The sequence below is a fragment of the Harpia harpyja genome, chromosome 1, assembly GCF_026419915.1.
Source record: "Harpia harpyja isolate bHarHar1 chromosome 1, bHarHar1 primary haplotype, whole genome shotgun sequence".
Taxonomy (NCBI): Eukaryota; Metazoa; Chordata; class Aves; order Accipitriformes; family Accipitridae; genus Harpia; species Harpia harpyja.
The window spans coordinates 28338130-28361057 of NC_068940.1; the positions used below are offsets into that span (position 1 = coordinate 28338130).

The window sequence follows — 22928 nt, forward strand, 5'->3', positions numbered from 1 at the left end:
CTGAAACCTTTGGACTCACTGTCAAAAGACATTGTCTTTCTAAAAAGAGCTACGTTTTAGCTATTAATTTTAGGTTTTGTGATATGGCTGACAAAACTGCCGGTGGCATGACAAGCACTAACATTTGCCTGCCAGCTATATATTTCATCAGAATTATCAGGATATCAATGAAAACATGGCAATTAGTATCTGCTTAAACTACACATCTTACTTTTAAAACAAAGCAGCATGACTCATCGGTTTATCTGAGGGTGTTAGATGTAATAAATTCCTGCAGATCAACACACAGACAAGCAGCTGAATCTCATCTACTTCGCTGCAAAATGGTAAATGACCTTTCCTCTCCATGAAGTCCTGAGGTAGGAAAAAACATTACATGCAAGAACTGCAGTGTCTCTATTGACCTGTACAGTAGCTACTTGCACAAGGCATTTGCTAAGCCATTCATTTCAAAATAGTGGGCAATATGAGTGTCTTCATGTAGGTAACTAGACTTCCAGTAAATGTATCTCTCCCCCTGACAATGAAATACACATTCCCTGGGCTTAAAGGCACAGTTTACAACATTTCAAAACATGGCAAGCCTTATTTCTACATAAGGGATCTCTCCTAGCTCCTATAAACAATTCAGCAGAGCAACAACTGGAAAACAGCTTAAGAAAAGTGGTCTTCTGTCAATAGTGTTTCTCTACAAATTTCAAGGTCATTTCTCAGATCCCTGAAAAAGCACCAAGAGGGCAGTATCCCATACTTTTTGGACCTCTGGAGTTTTCCGAAGAGGGAAGCTGAAAAGCTGCATACAAAGAGGGCTAAGCAACCACCCCTCTTCACTACTCCATCTCTGCAGGGCAGAAGCTCCTAAGCAACTTTGGAAATAGTGAAGTATTATGAAAGAATAACTCCAGGACTAAATAAGATGTAGGTTGCTAATGTAGTACATGACCCATTTGCAGGCAAGGAACTGAGTATCTTTTCTACCTTACAAAAGCTCTGGTCAGCAAGGCACTTATGAAGCCTCTGTACCTCCTATCGCTATCCTTGCTATTGTTTTTTGATCTACACGCCTCGGTCGTGACATAGAAGCAAAGCACAGGAACTGACTTGGAAAATAAAACCCTGGAGTATGCCCTCTGTCAACATGTGCTGTGCAAAGAATGTTCCACAGTCACTTTTTGAGGGTCACAAGTCATAGGGAGCAGGAAATCGTTTTGCTAGGAGCTATTACATTTATTGGCTAGCCTATTGTCTCAGACCTTTTTTCAGAAAACAGAGTGGTTTGTTTAGCACTGTGAAAGCATCAACTGAACCAATAAGATGAAAAGGAATCAAGAGAGGAAAAAAAGGCAATTGCAGCCATGCAAACTGAAAACTGCCTAATGAATTTATTGAAATGTTTGGAGCACTAAAAAAGAGGGTCCGAGAGTTATAATCTGATGTGGAAAAAGAAAAAAAGCAAACATCTGGGAAATATTACATTTTTACGGTATATTCAAACAATCAAAAATAAAGCCATCCACTTTAACACTTTCTAGGTGCCTCTCACTTACAGTATCTTCATCATCTTTGCCACAGATGACAGATACTTCTTTGGTAATACTGCAATGAAATACTTGTTATTATCAAATGAAGAACATACTAAACTTGTGTAGTACCTCCTCCTAAAAGAAAATACTAAAATCCGTTTTCTTCTTGTTTTCTTAGTGAATAATAAAAGTCAAACAAAGCCCCAGGAAGGTAAAAAAAAATTCAGACAGCCTTAACCCTGAGGGCTTGCAAACTCAGTAAAAAGCACATGGCAATGGCAGTACTGTATTATGGGGCTACGTGGTTACGGAAGACTGAGGGTAATACCAGAGAAAAAGGCGATATACTAGATTTTCTGCATAACAGTTTTGGCTGTATTTACTTTTCTGTGTTAATTAGATAATGTGGACTGTGACTTATTGTAACTGAAATATTACTAATAATTGTTTGTTGTATTTTCATTAGATTGTTAAGACTTTAATTAGACTAACAATAGATTCTGAGCTCTGTATTCATAGTGTGTTCCCTGTTGCCCACAACAAGAGTTGAAGCGTAACAACTGGTGCAGTTGAGTCTTGAAAATCTCCCTGCACACAGATTCCATCACGTCTCCCGGCAGCTTAACCCCTCTTAACGTTTCCCTGTGCTTAACCCCTCTCTTGAGGAAGAATCGTTTACCTCCTGCCAGCCACGATTTGCCCTGTCACAGCTCGTGCATATTGCCTCTCATCCTTTCACGGTGTGCCTTTGAGAAAAATCTGACCACATCTGCTCCATAAGCTCCTTCAGGCAGTAGGTGGATATTAGTCATCCCCCCCCCCGCAACATTTTCTTCTGCAGGCTAAACATCCCGAGTTCCCCAAGTCTCATCATCTGCCATGAGCTCCAGTCCCCTAATTACCACTGCAGCCCTTCGGTGGACTCTCTCCAGTTTCTATTTGCATACTCTATCCATCTTCCACATGGTCTACCATGGAGAGCTTGGCACTTAAGTTGTTCCTCAGAACAGGCTTTAATTCTGGTAATGACATGTAAGTTAACAGAAAGGATTGGCACCTCACCCATGTATATGTGTATGAACATGCCTGGATTCTAATGGCTTCTAAAATTTAAAAGACCAAAACTAGTTTTTGTTTTTCCTGCTTACTAGCCTTGAAGCTATGTGGGGAAAAAAAAAGGAAAGTGAGGAAGCCCTTAGAAAAACTATTCTATGTTCATGAAAATATTAATAGCTTATATTTTAAAATGCATTAATTGAATTTACAGGAATCCACATTTTATATATTAGTTCCAAATAATATATTTCAAATGTTTCTGTTCTTTACTAACAGCCTCAAATCTCAGAAATGTATGAGGCTTCTCTGTTTTAGATTAATTTAAAAACAATTTTGAAATATTTCAGTTCCTGTCATGAATGGTACTGCTTCACCATGTTTCAGTGAAAAAATTAAAATCCCACTCAATGATTTGAAACCTCATTCATTTTCATCTGCTACCCGAGTGTTGTTTCTAAAACCATCATTATACTGCCTGCTTTGCAAAGACAGTGTTTTAGAGAACCCACTGAACACCAACACCTTACAAACACCTCCCTGAGATGTTGTAAGAATTTCTCGGTGTATATTCCTATGTCTCATGATGCAAAGCACCAGGAGAGAGGGAGAAGAGCAATTATGCTAACTGCTTGTCAACGTTAAGATCTTGCACTCAGTGTTAGTGAGTCATCACCCCTACAAACTGTCAGCCAGGCCGCATCAGTGAGACAAGTAACATTATGAGAGGCTATTTTAAATATGTATCTTGAAATAAGGCTGCAATTAGCAGAGGTCAGAATAGTTTCACGTTTCACTTTTATATACGCTGAGAAGACAGAAAAGCCATGTGAGAAACACCGCAGTGGCCACTGAAAATACTGCCTTTTACCACAGGAGTTTAAAAGTGACTCTCACAACAAAGCACACTAATGGAAATAAAGTCCAGAGCATCCAGTGTCATCAAACACAGCCCTACGAAACCACAGTTTGTGAAGGCGTGGTTTGCAACACGCCTAAACATCTACACATCTTCACCTGCCAGCAAACAGAGGCTATATAGTGCAAACCCAAGCCAAGCCTAAGCATGACCCCTATGCCATAAACCACACGAAGCTGTAAAGGCCCTGGGGGCACTGACTGGCCTTACCGGCCCTGACCGACCCCACCTGGCCTCCACCCTCAGCCTCTGCCCAGGGCCCAGGAGCCCCACGGCACCTCGGCCCCCCCGCCGCGCTGTGCCGTCGGAGCTGGCTCTGGAGCCTGTTGATCCTGGCCCTGGGACAGACAGACCTCCTGGCTTCCCCAGGCCTGCCAAGCGATTGCTGGACCTGACCCTGAGCTGTGGGGGGACCTCAGACCCGCCCCGTCACCGCAAACCTGGCTGGCATTCTTTGCTCCACCCTGGGCGCCAGCAGGCGGGTTTGCCCAGCTCGGCCCGTGCTGCGGGACGGGGCCCTGGGTGGCGAGGGCCCCGTCCTGCTGGGAGGTGTCCTCAGCCATGGCTTCCCATCCCTCGGGAGCCGCCAGCCTTTGCTGCGCCCCGAGGGAAGCACGCAGGGGGCTGTGTGGGTACAATATGCCTGACTTGTACCTCGGTGTACGAACGCACAACCCTCTTTCACCGGACACTGGTGTACGCTGGTCTCACTCAGAAACCATGAATTTGGCGCTTCTCTTGAGTTCTTTGGTGTAACTGTTGAGTGGTAATTCAATATACTTATCTATTGATACGACCAAATTGGTATTCTCAAAAAGGCTCTTTGAAGAGAAAAAACCCAGCTGAAAAACAACAGCTGGCTACGTTTGTATGAGCCTACTCTCCAACAAAACAAAAGGAAATCCATGGGATGATTTGGAACGTAAACTGCACATCTTTCAAAAACAATTATAAAAGACATGATGTCTGTGATCTGGAAAAATCGGCAAATTTGATCTGTAGCCCTAAGCATTTAGAAGCACATCCTATGCTCTGCAGTGGTATAAAAGTAGCTTGTGTTAGTTCTCACTCCAGTAAATTAGATTTTTCTCATTAAAGAGATGTAGAATCAAGGGTCATGCTACAACCTTTCAGAGACTAATAAAGGCCTTGATCAAACTCGATGTTTTTTCAAATGCACCTGCTCCTACTCTTTCAATGTATTCCAATCCTCTAAAAATAGTCAGCAATATAATTGACTTGCTCCCTGAATACTAACAATGTGTATGATCTTCCGTATCTTCTTGGCAAAACAAGCAGTATTAAAAGACAGACTAAAGTACATCCACTTCTGAACTAAAGTTTGCAAACAAAGAAGTATGTTAACCCTGGGAAAAAAAACCACAACAACTTAGCAAATTAATCTTCATTTACCTTTTCACATTTAAATATCTAGCATTCATAAGTGTGATAATAAGGAGGTGCACCTCCTTGCCTTTTTGGTTGGAAAAACTGGCATGAGATAAAGGACATATTATGGGGTTGAGAGGATAAAGGCTAAAGAAATCTATATAAGAAGATCGGATGAGCTAATGGTTCATCAGAGGTCAAAAAGATCATTAGCATTCATAGAATAGTTCACTTACTTCTGTTTAATGAGACATTGATGCACCTGTTATTAATGCAGACCTGCAATACACTACTTAGAGCTCTGTAGATGTCTTAACTAATTTATTTATTTCTACCAGTTCACAAATATGACAACGCATACTTTTATATATATATATAACAAAATACATACAATATCCTTCATTATTCTATAACACCACCACAATTTATCAATGAAAGATAGCTGTTCCTGCTTTCCATCTTGCTGGGCTCCAGTGTATTAGAAACACAACTGCTACAAACCACAAAGAGGAAGCACCTGGCACTGAATTTCAGGTATTTTTGCTTCTCTCCATTGTCAGGTTCTCAACCATTTCTGCAAGACCTTCAGAAATGCCAGGAAATCAAAACTACTTACTTATGTCTTTCCATAGAAATTAGTAGTGTTTAGCAAATAATACACATTTACAGAAACCACCAGCTAGCAATATGTCTGGTCTAACTACTGCCTTCTACAAGCAGCATCCTTACCCCTTTGAGCTCACCTACTGACAGTGTCCAGTAACACACCCTCCTACTTCTTGCAGATACTCCAATGGATTTCCAATGCCTGTAGGAACCGATAGTAGAAACCTGGGCCCTTACAACTGTGCTCAGCAAGCTGAGAGCTCAGGTCTCTGCTGGATAAAGGAGGCCTTGATGCCTGCCATGAATTATGCTGTTTGATTATGGTCTGCATACATCCTTCTGGCATCTGAGGCCTAAGCACCAGAACAGTGTTAACCATCTTCTACAAAGCCACCATGAGCCTAGAAGCCATCACATCAGCCCCACATCACTGGAGACTGCCCAATCTGGCATGGTACTGCTCCCAGATACCTGGCATTGCTTGTTCTGCACTCACAAGCTGTCTCACTGGAACTAATTTGGAGATACTCTTGCCCATTTTCTCAACAGATAGTAAAATGTGCATTGTGTACTACCAGTTATAAAGCCTACTGATTCACTGCACACAGCTCATTGAGGCAGAAATGGAAACTTGTACATGACTGCTCTTACACAACCTTTCCTGCAACAGTACCTTATGCAGATTTTGCATCTACTCATCAAAGCCTGCCTTTACTGTAAAAAGTTCTCCTTAAGACTACCTTAGAAGTTTTGCAGCAACGTTGGCCAGCATGCAACCCAAGTGCCCAGCAGAGTAAGGCTAGCCCTCTGGACACACACGACCTGTTGGTCCTGGTATGGACCCTCCATTTGCTTTTTCTGCAAAAAAAGTATTGGTGATGGATCTTGAAAACCTTAATTTAAAACGGTGACAAGTATTTGTGAGACAGACATGACAGTTAAGGTCAGCTGGGACATACAAGGTGTACATCTGCACTTTTTGTGACAACAGAAACGTGTCAGTGAAGGCTCTATTCTCTGACCCATAACAGTTCATGGAAGTTTTAGTCTGGTGACCTTCAAAGCAAAATACACATATCTTCTTTACTACTTGATGAACTAATTTGTATTTCAAATTCCCTTAAATGAAGCACCTATCTGTCAGGATGATAGGCACTGTACAGAACTTGCAAAGAGAAAAAGAACTATATAAAGCAATCAGAGAAGCCTTTTATTCAGCTGCTACAATAAATGACAGCTAGTCTCATTATGCAATTCCCCTAGCTCCTCTTAACATACCTGACCCCTAGAACTGTATCACATGATTCATCAGTATTGTAGTTTCAAATATTTTTCAAACAGTGCAGTAATATCTTCTCGCAGTGATTTTGCAGTATCGGTCTTGGGCATGGAGAACTGAAGATTCCCAAAGTGCACATGTACCTCTCACACCGCATTCAATGAGGACAACAAAAGAGATGGTGTGCAAACAGAATCTATATAGCATTTTAAACTTTATCACAAAATATTTTCAAAGAACAAATGAAAGAAAACATGTATATGACAACACAAATAATTACAATACCTTCTTATATTCAGATGGAAATTGTGCACAACCTTGTTCAAAAGACCTTGCATATTTCATTAAGTAGCTTTAAGTAATTCATTAAGTGTTCTTGCATTAGCAAACTGGATTATATAGTGATGAATGGGGGGATAGTGCGAAAACAGCAAAACAGACCCAGACACAGGTGTGACTTTACCTGTTGCCTCTTCTCAAATTCTAACTTGATACGGGATTTGATGCAGTTGCACGTGTCCTGATACGTCTGCTGCAGCGCAAGTTCCATGAGGTGTTTGTGGTATGCTCCTGCCAAGTTTCCGCAGATAAAAATGATTACATTTGCCAATATCTAGGGGGTTAAAAAAAAAAAAGTGTCAGGGAATTTATATGAGTAAATTAACAGAACATAATCCTAACCTGCAATGAAAGATAGCTGTAGTTGCTGCAGTTATGTATTTTGCTTTTGTTTGATTTTTAGCAAAGGTTCACTTTTCAAAAAGCCTTCACAATTGGTAGCAAAATCCCAAGCAATAATACCATTTTAATTTAGGATTAAATAAGAATTATAATGAACAAGATGTTTGCCTACTCGATGAGGTATACATTTTCTGAAATTCAGCTCATGTTCTACATCCGCTCCTGAGTATTAATTAGGTGGGATCATGATCTACTGATGTAAAACAATAGCTATGGCTCCTAATAGCAACATCAGAAGCCATGTTACTGCCATGCTCTTTTGGCAAGACATTTTCTTTTGCAGTGCCATATGATTAAGGGGTGAGAAGTTTCACCTACATCAACAGCCTGCCCTGCATTTTACTTCAGCCTGACCCACTGCTATCTGTCAGTCACCTCTAAATACTAACCTTGGTGACAGTAAGCTATGTTTAAGTAACAAGATCTGACATCTCTCTACTAGAATATGCTTTTCACTACTACCAAAAAAAATGCATTTGCCTAAAACACAAAACTTAATCTATTTAGGGTCAAACTTACAGCATCAGATGCTCAGTGTACACAACAACCCATGAACATGATAAGTAAGTTCATTTAAAGAACCCAGTTTTATTTAGTAATTATCTGGGACATTTCAGAGAGTAAAGAGAGGAGAGAGGCTGGCCTTTCCTGTGCTTGAACTTCGAAAAGAACAGAATACTGTGTGGCGATGCTAGCACTTTCAACTGTCCCCAGTTTATTGCTGCAAAAAAGAGAGACACATTTACCCATCCTAGCTCACTCGGAGCAGAAGAAACACAGTAATGAAACCAATTCCTAATTCAATAAAAAAGGTAATATTAAAAGGGAACTGAAGCTGAGATACAGCTGCAATCTGTAGAGCAGGTCTCTATCGGTAAGGCCCTAGTGTATCATATAGCCTGGGTTACAAGTACTACATGATGTCCTAGTACTCATGGTCTGGAAGGGAAGGAGGCAGAAAGGAGGCTAAAATTTCATTAATTCTCCACAGTTAATCTAATCATGAGGTTTATGATAGATTTCCCCAGTGATCATTCATTGGTTGGTTTTGGTGTACCTATGTACCAGGGAATCTTCTGTGAATTGCTAGTAGTGAAAGAGCCAGAGATGTCAGAAAAAAAGTCCAACAGTACACTACATTGGTTCAGAGAAAAGAGATAAATTGTGTTATTAACAGAAATCCATCTCCTTGAGGAACACATTTTATTCACCAAAAAATACAAGGAGTTTTAATGCTCCTTTTATAAATGCACACTTTAAAATTAAAGTTTTAAAGAAATGCTTTTATTTTCCTCACAAATTATAACATCGTTACAGGCAATACCTGTTCCTCCATCTGTGATATGTCTGACATCTCACCTCTCATGGTTCCACAAAGCTAAAAGTGGGAACTATATACCCTTGCCACAAAAAGGATCGATGTTTTCAATTTGATAAAACTTTTCTTTCTTTCCCTAAAACTTTAAGATCGTGGCATTATGATGTTTCTAAAAGCAACATCCAAGTTCTTAAAATTTTCTAAAATACATAAACGTAAAAACAAGGAGAAAAATCTACATATTTCACTTTCTCCAAAGAACCTCTGTTATGAAGTAGAGGGATAAGAAATAGTTTAAATGAAACATTTCACAACAGCCAGTAATTTAAAAAAACATAAGAGATGATGGTGTACAGAAAAACATTTGAACTCAAAATACTTTTCTATTTCTTTGTAAATCACAACTGCTTCATTCTGCTTTGATGTCAGCTTCGTCACATACTCTCAGCAGACATGGATCTTGTGTGACAGATTACAGTGCAGGGATAGGGTGTTCCAACTGGCTGGTTTTTGAAATGAAATTATGAAATGAGAACAAATGCCTGAAAATAAAGATTGCTGGCCATAGAAAATTCTGAGATAGGCAGTGGGAAGGTTTAGTAACAAAATGAACACTGAACTGAACTGAAATCAACAGTGTGCTATCATAATCTCTATGCAGAGATCATTGTTGAAAAGCCGCACACAAACTTACTAAATGTATTGTCCAGCTTCATAAAGTTACAGACTATTTAAAACTTCAGGCATATAACCAGTCAAAAAAAAAAAAAATACTGTGATGGGTAGATGGAGGAGTAAATTATGAGTATCATCTTCACAGCCATAGAAAAACAGATTACAGTTTTATGACTGAACTAGCTGGAGTGAGAAAATAGATGGAAACAAGTGACTGACAGGCAAGGAAGCTAATTAACCAGGCTTTTCAGATTCTCAATGGGGTAATTCAGCCCACATGAAGCTCTGTGCTGGCTTCCAGTACCTGAATTAGGCTGTTCAAAGACAACTCAGATATCTCAGCCATTGCCATACTCAGTGTAGATGTAACACTTAAGTGTGTAAGTGAATATGTAGATAGAAACTGCGTTCGAAACATCATTAGTTCTTTTGGCTAGCATGAAGTTCATTCAGAAATGTGTCACAAGGGTATAAGCTTAGAAAAAAATTTCCAATAAATGGATGAACTGGTTTCTAACTCAGACAAACAGGTTTTTTGCCCATAGGTAGTCTGGCTTGAGTGAATATTTCTGTACTTGCCACTGAAGAGCTACTGAGTGAAATACAGATTGTCAACAGACTGTTCAATGGAAAATGCAATTAACATTGCTAAACAAAATAAACAACGTATATACTTCTTGCTGAGTGTCTCTCTTCTCCTACATCTTGCATTTGCTTCTGAACCGTGCTCCAGTTTCAACATATGAGCTGGAGACGAGCTCCATCCCAGGTTTGCTCTAAGGTCTCATAGGCATTTTCCCAGAAGGAACAGGTTCAAAGTTTTCCTCAGTCCAAAAAAATTAAGTGAGCTTCCCCCTTCCTAAGCAAGCACTCTAATCAGTATGCAATCGTACAAACAGTTCCTCCTCTTCAGGCACCTGCTCTGAGAAGACCCCATGCTGTGAATCCTACCTGTACCAAAGCACTTGGAATGAAATCCTGAGTCAGACCGGCCTTCTACCTTGTTGTTTCTCTAGGCTAGGACTCTGCAGCTCTTTCTCTTTTCCTCTATTTTTTTTTCTCCCCACCCCTGCCTCCCTTCCCGCCAGATAAATACTGGATAATAAGAGAAGATGTGGTGGATCTTCTGGTAAGAAACTCTGTATCTTGCTGTGAGAGCTCTGATCAACTGTGCAGATAAAACTGTAGCCAAGAACCTCTGTAAGGGAATTAAGGAGTACCTGAACAGACTATGCAACATGGTTAGGGCTTCTGCCAAGGAGGACAAGCCTGAGCTGTGGAAAAGGGTGTAACTAACAACGGTAACTCAACAGCAGAAAAAGACCAGGGTGACCTCAAAGACAGTGTAGCACGAACCTAGTTAATCCCCTTTACAAACAGACACTGTATAAAAAAAAAACCACCACACAATATGCATAAACTCTAGTAAGCTCCCACTCAGTTCACCATATGGAAACACTGAGTCACACAGCAGAAGTTCTAATCTCCCTGTACAGTCAGTGGAGAGGCAAGTCCATCTCCTGGGCCATCTGCATCCCTTTAGATATATCCATTAAGCGTATACTGTGGTGAGGTTTCTGCTTAATCAATGAATAAATTCAATGTCTACAGAAGGTGATCTAAATATGAGTCAAAAATTAATGCAAGGAACACCAAGATACCACCGGGAAGTATCTCTAGATACTCCAAGTACCAGCTGGTACCTCTAATCACTTAAGGAACATTATCATGCCTGATCTCTCTTCCATCTCTTTTGATGTATAGAAAACTGTATGCACTTCCAGGCAATGGGGCATTTTCTGAATCGTATTTTTACATTCAAGCACATGTATTTTTCAGTATCAGTGAATATAAAGTTATCTGATGTCTAGTACTTAACTATCAAAATAGACTGTATTTAAAAGCAAATGAAGACAAAGTTAAGTAGCTATGACTAATTTCTCAAGAGAGCACTAAAGTTCACTGAGTGCTCAGAAAAATGTAGTGTATTATATAGAAGTTCAACTGACGAAAGCTGCATACAAAGGTATATGTATACAAAGAAGTACTATGCTATATAAAAATAGAAACTTACAATATAGGCTGCTGATTCTGAACTGAAGCATAAATAATTTGTTAAATATTTTAGTAACTGCTGTTCAAATACTGAATATAAAAATCAGAATTCTCAACAGAGTTTCCCCATGTGGAAAGCCTCCAGTTTATGAGTTATTTTGTTGCATTTCTTTCTTCTTAGATATTGTACAGATCCTTCCCACAATTCTTGCATGAACAGAATTTTTACCAAAAACTCCCAACACAAACAATTAATACCTTTTTTTAACAGTTAGATCCCGCTTCTCTTCTGGATAAAAAAGCTGAGGAAATGGAAGCTGAGGGGTGGGCAAGAAAGGCTATAATTTATAATGTCCGCATGGAAGTTAATGGGAGAAAAAAGAAACCTTCTGTCACTGCCAAAGTGCAAATTCTTTAGGTCTGCAAAGCTGAATCGTCTCTCCCCCCATTTGATCTTTCATTTGATGGTTTGTGGTGTGACTAGCCAAGCTAGGGAACAAGTCTACACTTCTTTGGAACCTGTACAGTTTCAGACTCAGACAAAATTCAGCTAGGAAGAACAACACTGGGTAGAAACTGAAAAGCACCATTTAAAAAGGAAATGCTTAGCCACCATGCAAATTAGTCAGTCACATGGTTACCATGTACTCTGCCAAATACCATTATTTTAGGTACATGTGTTCGGAAGGTTCTCCAGCTATTCCATGCAACACTCGTGCCCATGGAGCTCTGGCCAGTCATATGATGTTGACTTTTTCTCTTTCACATTTCCTGACCTACGGAGGTCCAAAGTCAAGAATTCCAACATTTTAATACATTTCAGTGTCAGCAGTATCTATAGCTATGTGATAGCTCACCAGAACGATGACGGAATTGAAAACAGGAGACAGTTTGCCCATATGGCAAGCACTGTTTCAAAACCAAGCAGTTTGGGGAGCAGACAAAATTAATGAAGTCTGGATTCCTATGGATTTGTATCCTTTTGCCCATTTATTTCCCTCCTTATACAATACTTCCAACTCCTCAAACAGGCCAAAGATTGTTATAGCTGACCTAAAATTAGTGATCAAGTGGTACCTGGTCCACCAGTGGCTGGTACACAGTGTAAGAACTGGCCTTTTCCTATATTCGTCTTAGTGAGATCACTAAGTTGGGATCTCTATCATGAAAGCTCCTGTCTTTCATAAAAAAATGTAGCAATCTTTTGGATTTCTATTTCTGTTTCAGAGCTGATAGTAAAGGTTCAGGAATTAAAGTTATTTGAGTACAGAACATGACAGGTTGAAGGACAGACAGAATATGGGCAACTGCAGACTTACTGCCTCAGGAATTAAGAGTAAAAATAAATTTCTTTAATGACTGCAACATTATATTTAGTACTCTGAAAGGTAAAAGGAATTTAAATCATCAAATACTCATGAAGGCCACAATAAGAACACACTACCAATGAAGAGAAGAAATAGGAAGCTCCAATATCCTCAGACCCTTTGTCTGTATCAAGGTGAATCTCATATGTTTTTCAGAAAGATAAGTAGAAAAAAAAATTGCAATTTTGCAAGAAACAACCCAATCAAAAAAAAAAAGGCCAAAAAACCCCAACCACCTACAGATTTCTCAAAATAACTGAGAATCAACAAAAAAATAAGAGTTTGAATTACTCGTTATTCCAGACATCAGCAAACTGCTCCATATTTTCAGTGCTAAAATAAACTCGGTAAAAAGTCCCTCTGTGGAAGGGGAATTGATGTCATTTTACAAGCCAGGAAGTTGTGATGCAGTCTTCTAATTTGCATGTGTAATCCTCTTTGTAGCTTTTGCAATCAGAGCATTGTGGACACCAGGAGGATATTCCTTTTCTGTAGTAACTATGTTATTTGATGTGATTTTCTTTTTATCATTATTACAGATTGAAGTCTCTCATAACTCCAGGCTATTCTGTGGAATGACTGGATTTATTTCATTCAGCTCTGTGCATACACAAAGCCTACCTATATGCCAGTGTAGATGAAAACAGATCATAAACTGTAAGCTCTGGAATAAAAACCAGGAAAAATACACTAGAAACAAGAATCAGAGCTATAGTCCGTTTAGATCACTTCTGTGTAATACACATAATCAATATCATTGACTCTAATTAATGACTCTTCATATTTTGAATCTAAAAAAATGTTTTCCCAGAGGGGAACTCATACTCTCTTTGTTCAGAAGGAAGCAGACAGCCACCGCACTCCCCTTCCTGCCTGCAGAGAAGTCTTTTTGTGTTTATATACGCCTCTGGGATCATTTTACTTCTTTACTACTAAAACTGCTCAACACATTTGAATATACAAATAATTGAAACAAACAAACAAAACAAAAATTCAAATGTATTCAGATATATATTTAGGTAAAACTAACAGTAACTTTGGATCTGGCTTGAATTTTGGAAGCAGAATCTATGAACAACTGATACTCTCATCCATCTTAAAAACTAAAATGTTAACCCCAAAAGACTGAGATTCATTTTTAGGTCCTGGATCTGATATAGGAATGAGTAGTAGCATGCTATTAAAAAAAAAAGACATTTAATACCATAAAATTTAAACTGTTTACTTTAAAAAAATAAATCTATGGGGTAATACATCAATCTTTGTTATATTACAGAAATAGTCCCATGTCCAATTTTTGAGATACCCCCAGTCTTTTCCAAGAAATTAATCTGGTTCATTCTTTAAAAAAAAGACTAAAATCTGTAATATAAATATATTTACTTACAAGACCAGCAATACACTGCAGAGTTAAATGTATAACAGTACATTTCTCCTTACTTTCCCTCAGCAGAAGTATTACTAGGCTATCTGTCCTGTACCATCTACCAGTCTTCATGAAGTTTATTTCATAGTATTATCTACCAGCCTTCATGAAATTTCTTCATATATATCTCTAAACATCTCCGCTTCTGGCAAGTTTTACAGTAATTAATCAATAGGTTCAAAATCTACCAGGAGAAGGCAGGACAAACAGATAAATGAACTGATAATCACATAAGTGCTCTTTATTAATGTACTAACTTCTGGCATGCCTAACTGGAAATGAGATTACCCTCAAAACCATAATGCTGATTTCAGCTTTCTTCCCCAATCACTGCAGTTTATATTGTGCGTAACTGCACTGCATATTACATATGCTACATACTCACAGTTATCAATATATAACAAAATTAAAATCAATGGACAGTTTAGTATTACCTGAATAAATTACAGTAAGAACATATACGCAATATATTTTTTCTATTGCATTGCAAACTGTTGGCAATTAATATGTTTTAATCTAATGGACAGACAACAGTAATTAGACATTTTGAAATAGTATTTTTCATTATTTCTAACTAAATGGAATTATGATTTATAGAAGAATGTTTTTCTTACATAATATTTTTCTCTATCAGTATTCATAATGAACTAGATAAACTTTTTAATAGGAAATATTCCTCAAGTATTTGTTCTGCTTGTCTGATGACTATGACAAACTTTTATCAAGTTCATTTTTCATAATTTGGCAGCCTGTGCTAGGAAACAGTGGTCTTTGGCTATGTACTTCACCAAGAACGATACAGAGCAGAAGGGAGAAAAACAATAGTGGTATATAACCAAGGAAAGTGATGACCTACAGAATTGGATTAAACTGATTGCAGAATCAGAGCCAAAGTTTTTAATGATGACACTCTTATCTATGTTTGTAACATTTTTAGACCTTGGTTACCATTTTGAACTATATTGAGATCTCCAACTGGCATTTGGGTTAATTCTTAATTGGAAGGCATCTAACAAGAAAATTTACTCTCAGAAAACCTTAAAGTTCAATTTTCTGGTGTCAGGCAAATGCTATCAAGACTCAGCATGTCAGGACAAAGAAAGTGCTTAATTTGGTTTACATTCAGGAAGGAATGAAGTAAATATTACAACCTCTCCATGCTTCTGCTGCCAACTCATTCCATCTTTACACAAAAGATGCCATTTTCTCTCCTTCATGCCTCAAAACTGCCAAGATGTCAATTATCAGGTCAGGCTTTCTATTCCAAAGCCTCAGTGTGGAGCACGCTGGATACCCTGAAGCAGTTCTTTCTAAATCACATGGTGTGTGGGGATATATTCTGACTGACACCTCAGAAGACAGCACAGTACCTCACATTCATACCACTATTAGTAACAACCCCTACACAGCAGCATGTGGTTATACGCTGTAGATACCTAAAATACTACACAGCACTATTAGGAATAGGCTATTACTCTTAAACTAGCTGAGAGGAATGATTAAACAAATAGAGGTACTTGTCCAGGGAAGAGATATTTTCCATGCTTGCACACTTTTTCGTTTCTTTAAGTCTGAATGTAAGAATCTACCATTCACTCCTACCTTCTGTTCCTTGTCTTTTAAAGAACCATTTACCAATGCATGGATCTTCCCTCCCAGCTACTCAGTTTACCGATGTTTTGGGTTTGTGTGGCGGGGTTTGGGTAGTGGGGAGGGGCCGCAGGGCCGGCTCCTGTCACAAGCTGCTGGAAGCTCCCCCGGCTCGGAGCCGGACCCGCCGCTGGCCCGGGCCGAGCCCCTCCGCGACAGCGGTAGCGCCTCTGGGAGAACAGATTTCAGAAGGGGAACCTGCAGTGGAGAGGGGAGCGGGATGTGAGAGGAACCCCTCTGCGGGTACCGAGGTCAGGGAAGGAGGAGGAGCGGGGGAGGACGCGGTGAGGCAGCAGGCTGTCTCCCCCCAGCCCATTGAGGGGAGCGGGGGAGCGGAGGCCGCCCAAAATGGCCGCGCCTCCGTGGCTGAGGCAGTCTGTGACTGAAGGACTGCACCCTGTCTGTGGAAGGGACCCGCGCTGGAGCAGTTGGTGAGGAACTGCAGGCCGCGGGAAGGACTCACGTTGGAGCAGTTGGTGAAGGGCTGTCTCCCGCGGGAGGGAGGGACCCCACGGCGGAGCAGGGGCCGAGCGCGGAGTCCTCCTCCCCCTGAGGAGGAAGGAGCGGCAGAGACAAGGGGTGAGGAACCGACCCCAGCCCCTGTCCCCTGCTCCCCTGCGCCGCTCGGAGGTGGGAGATGGGGAGAACCGGGAGTGGGGCTGAGGCGGGAAGGAGGGAGGGCTGGGGGGAAGGTGTTCCAAGGTTTGGTTTTACTTCCCAATGTCCTTGTTTTGACTTGATTGGTAACAAATTAAATTGATTTTGTTTTTTCCCCAAGCTGAGCCTGTCTTTTGCCCGGGACCATAAGTGGTGAGCAATCCCTCCCTGTCCTTGTCTCGACCCACGAGCTTTTCTTTATATTTTCTCCTCATCCCACCGGGGCTGGGGGGGAGGAGTGAGCGAGCGGCTGGGCCTAAACCACGACAACGGAAAAGGCCTGGCCAAAGGACTCTTTTAAAGGCCGTTTGGAAATCCAAGTAGAGCTATCAATTAAATCAGCTTCGTCCATGTGTTTATTGATGCCTTCAGACAACTTCAAGACATTTTTAAGAAAAGACTTCCCTTCTTTCAAAACAGAATGTGTTTCTCCCATTCTCTGTTCTTACAGGTTCAGCTTTTGCCTCATGAAGACATTGAGTTTACAGACCTACAAGTTCCCTGACCCTTTCTAGAACCTTTTTTTAAAGTTTATTTTTGCATTTCCTACTTCATGGTCTTCAGGAACCAAGGTGTGCTTCAGACCAATCTATGCATGCCCTCCTTCCTCCATCCCTCTGAGAAGGATTTTAATGTGGGAATTTCTTCAGTTTCTTCTTCACTGAGCAGGGATTCCTTCTCTGCGATGGCTTTGTCCTCCCTGAATATTTTTATAACCTGGATGTCAAATGGCCTTACAGACTCTCTGGAAGTCCTTTTGTTACTCAACTGCTGAAAGAAGGATTGGCCATGCAAGGAACAGAGATTGGTTTGGTTCACTGCTATGGCTCTAATTGTATTTGGCACGAATTACCTACTTTTAGATACATGTTCTTCACTCTCCTATCTGACCTGTGTAACTGCATACAAAGGCATTTTGCAACACTTTAAAAAACATTTGCACAGATGATGTTTTCACTTTGGCTGATTAACTTCAGTGGAGCAAACAGATTCTAAAATTGCTGATAAAGCATGCCAGATCACAGCTTATTAGCAGAATGACTTTTTCTAGCAGTAAAAATTGCAACTACAACAGGCACAAGACACAAGGTGAATTGAGATAGCTCCATAAGCTTTTTTTATAGTTAGACTACTGTGCATCTAAGGCAAATGTTATTTTAAGTGAATTACAATTTAAAACTCTTTATGATTATGTAATATTTAAAGTAAAAAAAAATAATTTCCATATTATTTTCTGACAGATTTTGAAATATTTTTATTGCTCATATTTTAGCTTAGTCTTTCCTGGGTTCAAAATATTCTCTAGAGGTTTTGCTTTAGGGATGAACTGACAAATTCTGTGTACCACACAAGAAGCAGGAATGCATGGAAGGAAAATTAAATTCTGGCAGTGAACATGACAAAGTCTTCCCTTCTAAAGAATGTATTTTAAAAATCAAATGGGTTTAATACTGTGAACATGAAGAAAAATACAAGTCCACTAACTGGCGATAATGCCATTTCCATGATAACCTTGTCTATTATTACCTACAGCTCCACCTTATTAGCAGATTCTGCGTTTAACACTTTTCTTACAGATTGGTTTACAGTTTGTATACTACGTTTCTACATAGAAAAGACAAGCTGTGAGTCTATTATTGAAATACATCATGATGCTTTGCAAAAACTGAAGAGCCTTCCTACATACAAAGAGAAGCTACCAGTAATAGGAAGGAAAGAATATTCCAACTTCCAGGTGACTGCAACCATATTTTCATTATATTTATTAATTTCTGACTTCATTCCCAAATCTGACTGAAATAGTATTGAAATGCTATGGATAAAGTAGAAGTAGTCACATGAACATACAATCTCTTTTTATGAAATCTGATGTACATGTAGCAACAAAAAATAAAGAAACAATTTCCCTTCTCTAATGTTTTTCACATCCTGCCTGTATTTATAAAAGATGCCTGTTTTGAACCTAGCATGTTCTAAGCTAATAGAAAAATTACATCATAGTGCTTCTAAGCAGCAATATGAACAATGCAGAAAGTGCATTTGACTTGTGGGGTTTTTTACTGTATGGAATGGCTACAGTTTTTATTCTCCACATGAAAAATAATCCCGTACAAAAAGAAAATTTCTACTTAACCCCCACCAGTTTCAGTTGCTAATACGAGTTATCTTTTACAGCAAAGTAAGTTGCACCCTGCAACTTCCCTTTTCATAGTACAGCCTGCCATTAGAAAGATTTGACAATACATCATGAAGATATAAAGTAATACTACACTAAAAAGACCTGGAGCAGGATCTCTCACACACCACCCCTTCTCAGTCAGAGAAGGGTGCTGGAACATCCATGTGTTGCAAAGTAACATGCTATCTCAGGGAAGCAGTTCTCAGCACCAAATACAATGGCAGGTTTAGTTTGCTTTTCAGTAATGTAAGTCAATCTTTTAAACACAGTTTCCCAAATCTGTAAATCCACATACACATTAAGTTAATTTTTCCTTCTCTATTTTTCCTCACTTAACGTTTACCTCAGATGAATTTAAGTGTATGGACACTAGCCATGCTCACCACTGGGGCTGGAGAACAGTACCTGCTCTGTTTGACTCACCAGTTAAAGATATTCACAGAAGTGTTTCTCAGCTCTCTACAATGGGCACTTATTATCTCTACTTTGAATATCCCAATCTGATCAGCAAACTCTGCTACCTCATTATTCACCACCTCTATATCATCATTTCTAGAATTCACCAATGTCCCCAAACTTGGGCTTCAATCATTGCTTTCATATACGCTTTGATGAGTAACAAGTTGTACCTGTGCATCAATTTATACAATAAATTATTTTACTGTACTAAAATATAAGTGTAACTGTTAGCTTCAGCATACCTAAGCAAAATATAGTTTTTGTTACATACCCATATGTTGGTAAAAATCCAAAAGTTTATAAACTGTCACATGAAGTACTACTTAGTATAAGCTCATCTTCTAAACTGCACAGATGATATAAGATTGGGAACTTCAGCAAACTGGAGTTTTGACTAACAGTGCTAACTACTAAGAAAGCTGATTTTTGTACCTTCAGACTTATTTCCCTAGGAAGGCCAAATTACAAAATGTGTTGAAACATTTTTTTTTAAAAAGTGACATGAGTAATACAGTCATCAAATCTTTCACTAATTTCCATGTAACTGCAGTAACTTATGTTTGCAAACAACAGAGATAATGTTACTACATATAAAAATATATTTAGACATTATAAATGCTACATTTAGTTTTGGAAAACAAATAACCTATTTAAAATCAAAAAAAGATAAAATTCTAAATCTACCAAAAAATAGTATATCTATCTAATCCTAAATATTTTTTAATGATCAAACAGCTAAAACTGCTGTGAAGAAACCCTAAAATCCTAAGAAGCAAATCACATATAAAGCACTCATTTATGAATAACGATTGCTTCATCTTAATCAAAACATACCCCGCTTAAAAAGCATTATTTTATTAGTTTGGTAAAATCTTAAACAAAATATCATTTTAGCAAACAATGAGCTACGCTGCCGTATACTAAAACACAAACTACAAATTAGTTGCACAGCCTGCTACTAATGAACACAACTGATAGCGGAAAGACACCGGTGTGTTACAAATTGTGCTACATATCCTTTAAAGGTGGATCTGTATGGCAAATGGCTAACCACAGCACTGCAAGACCAAAACCCACAGTTTAAAGCCTTAGAAAATAAGCTGCTTTGACCAAGGACACAAAACTCAACAGTAGAGCCGTGGTCATTTATCACTGCCAGCACACTACAGCATTAAGTGTCCTAGCAACCCTTCCCAAATCACATCACATGCTCCAGCGCAGGTAACTCTCAACCCAATTACCACTCCCCTCTCCTTAATTCTCCTCTCAGATGTCCTCTGGGATGTCACAGAGAACATGCTGGGATGCTGTTATCCTCTCTGGGACACAGCTGTAGCTGTACACCATGCTCAGCCACTTTTCTTTTGAGGTAACGTAGTTTGAGGTGTACAAAGCACTCTCTTACAGAAGAGTTACTCCAGGACCACAAGTATAGTTTAGCCTGAATCCCACTACTGCCATACTGGAAACTACCCAGGCGTGGGAACGTTATGAAGATCGACACACTCCTGGATGGACAGAGCTCAGAGTGCTAAGGGACTGACTGTTCACTGGTCTCACAGTAATCTAGAGGACATTGATGAAACGGGCATATAGGACAGACGGAATGTGCAGTTCCTTGGCATGCGATGCTGAGGAAGCTGAAGTCTGTATTAACCTTAAGTCAATTGGGAAACTCAGCGAAGAGTAATTGACCAACTTTTATTAAATACAAAGATACCACCTCTCACCTAGGAATTGCTGGGGGTAGGCTTGGAAACGATTATAATATTCTTACATTGTTGTTTCATACTTATTTTTCCCTAGCCATTCCACTGCTGTGCTGGTGACAGGACAGCTAGACAGAGCTTTGCTCAGGCTGGGTAAGGCTGCTCTTCCTGGACCTTTTCTTCTCCAAACCAGTGTGGTTGGTGACCAGGCTACTCTTCACCTGGAGCAAGCTGTTCCACAGCGAGCGTGCAGGGTATCTCACCCAACTGCCTGCAGGCCGATGGCACCCTGCAGCACCTCACGCCAAAAACTATAGGTACAGCCTCGCACATACGTGTAAATGCAGCAGCAGCGAGGATATCATAATGCACCACGCCAGGCTAATGAAAACGTACGGATCCAATGTATCGTCCAATGTCTACAGAAGTACAGCTGGGCAAACGGCACTCTCAGGTCTGTGCCACACACTGCTCTCTCATTGCTGGACAGCAAAACTCTGCTGAGCAACAAGAGAAATGCAAAACCGGCTTCTGCTTTTACTCCTTTTACCCACCACAAGGAGCGATCTGACAGAATAGGTGCAGTGGTTCTGCGCCCAGTAGTTGGGAGCCTACCAAACTCAAATGCTACAAAGTTAAATGCTTCTTCCTTGGAATTTCCTGTATTTGAAGCTCAAAAGGACCTTTTATAGAGTAATGCAAAATGCTACAAAAGACTAGAAAATTACTTTCGTCTTGTTTTCACTGTAATACCTGAAAGCTCATAATATTTAACATGCTTATCTCCAGAATTTTTTTGGAGGTAAAAAATCCTAATTGTTGTCTTCTAAATGGAGGCAGAACTAAGGTAGCATTTGAAGTATATGTGGACAACATGTGGTCACTTTGCCTGTGCAGGTCACTTCAACTTTGTGTCACCTTCCCGCCCTACAAAAAGAACTGTAAGACTTTGGAAAGTAAGCCTGGAGTAAAATTCTCTTTGTTTACACACAGTATCAAAGCTGTACTGCTACTAAATGAAGTACTTTTATGTTTTGCTTTCTTTACAGATAATCCAGGCATTCAATGGGTGAAAATTAGGGATGTCAGGTATGTTTTAAAGGGAGCTACTGTACTAGCTGGGTTCCAGGAGCAGTTATAGCTTCAGATTATAGGCAGAGAAATGACACTACCCCGTGTTTGTGATGGGCACACACCTATTATATATCAGAAGAGAGGGGGCCAAATATTGGACTACCCAGATTTTAAAAATCAATAGTCAAACCTAGCTGAAAAAGACATAGTAAGTTCCCCTATGCTTTTAAAATACTGTAAGTTTTACTAGCACTTTTTCAGCATTTCTTGCTAGTGAACAATTGCTATATGTGTTCAATAACTGATTAAATGAATGGAGCTTAAAAGAAGATTATTTTTTTTTAGAACAAATGCCACACTAATGAAAGCATAACCAAACAAAGAGCTTAGGAGGAATTAAACTCGTAAAGAAATAAAAACAGAGGTAGAACAGTTCATTTAATGACTATGCATTAAAAGCAAATAAAAATTGATTCTAGAAGCATCTCAAGAAAGATCTGGCTGGGTTTAATGAACTTTTATTCAGCAGTCTTTTCTTTCATAAGTTCTTTGTACACTTGCCTGATATTTTGTATTGTAGGCAATATTAATCTGATATTTAAATGATCCTCTACCAGTCTTTCAACATTAATTTGATATTCAGTACACAGCTCATCACAAGCAACATGCTTATAGTCAGTTTGAAAATGCTCAGTGGATAAATCCAAACAACTATCAGTAGTCAACTCAAAAATTAAAAAAATAATAAACCACCTCACAACCCAACACATTATAATTTCATATGGTTAAAAACACATCTAAAAATAAACAAACTATAGCAGAGTAGTTGGAAGTCTGTTGAAAATTTCT

At 39.3% G+C, this 22928-nt stretch overlaps 1 protein-coding gene across 2 annotated transcripts in view; it reads right to left on the bottom strand.

Annotated features, from left to right (window-relative positions):
- ADCY2 (adenylate cyclase 2) overlaps positions 1 to 22928 on the bottom strand; it is a 225566-nt gene that overhangs the window by 105688 nt on the left and 96950 nt on the right. For both annotated transcript variants that reach the window (XM_052782027.1, XM_052782036.1), the window contains one exon: positions 7233 to 7382. In XM_052782027.1, coding sequence (XP_052637987.1) covers positions 7233 to 7382 — 150 coding nt within the window. The remainder of the gene's footprint in view (positions 1 to 7232; positions 7383 to 22928) is intronic.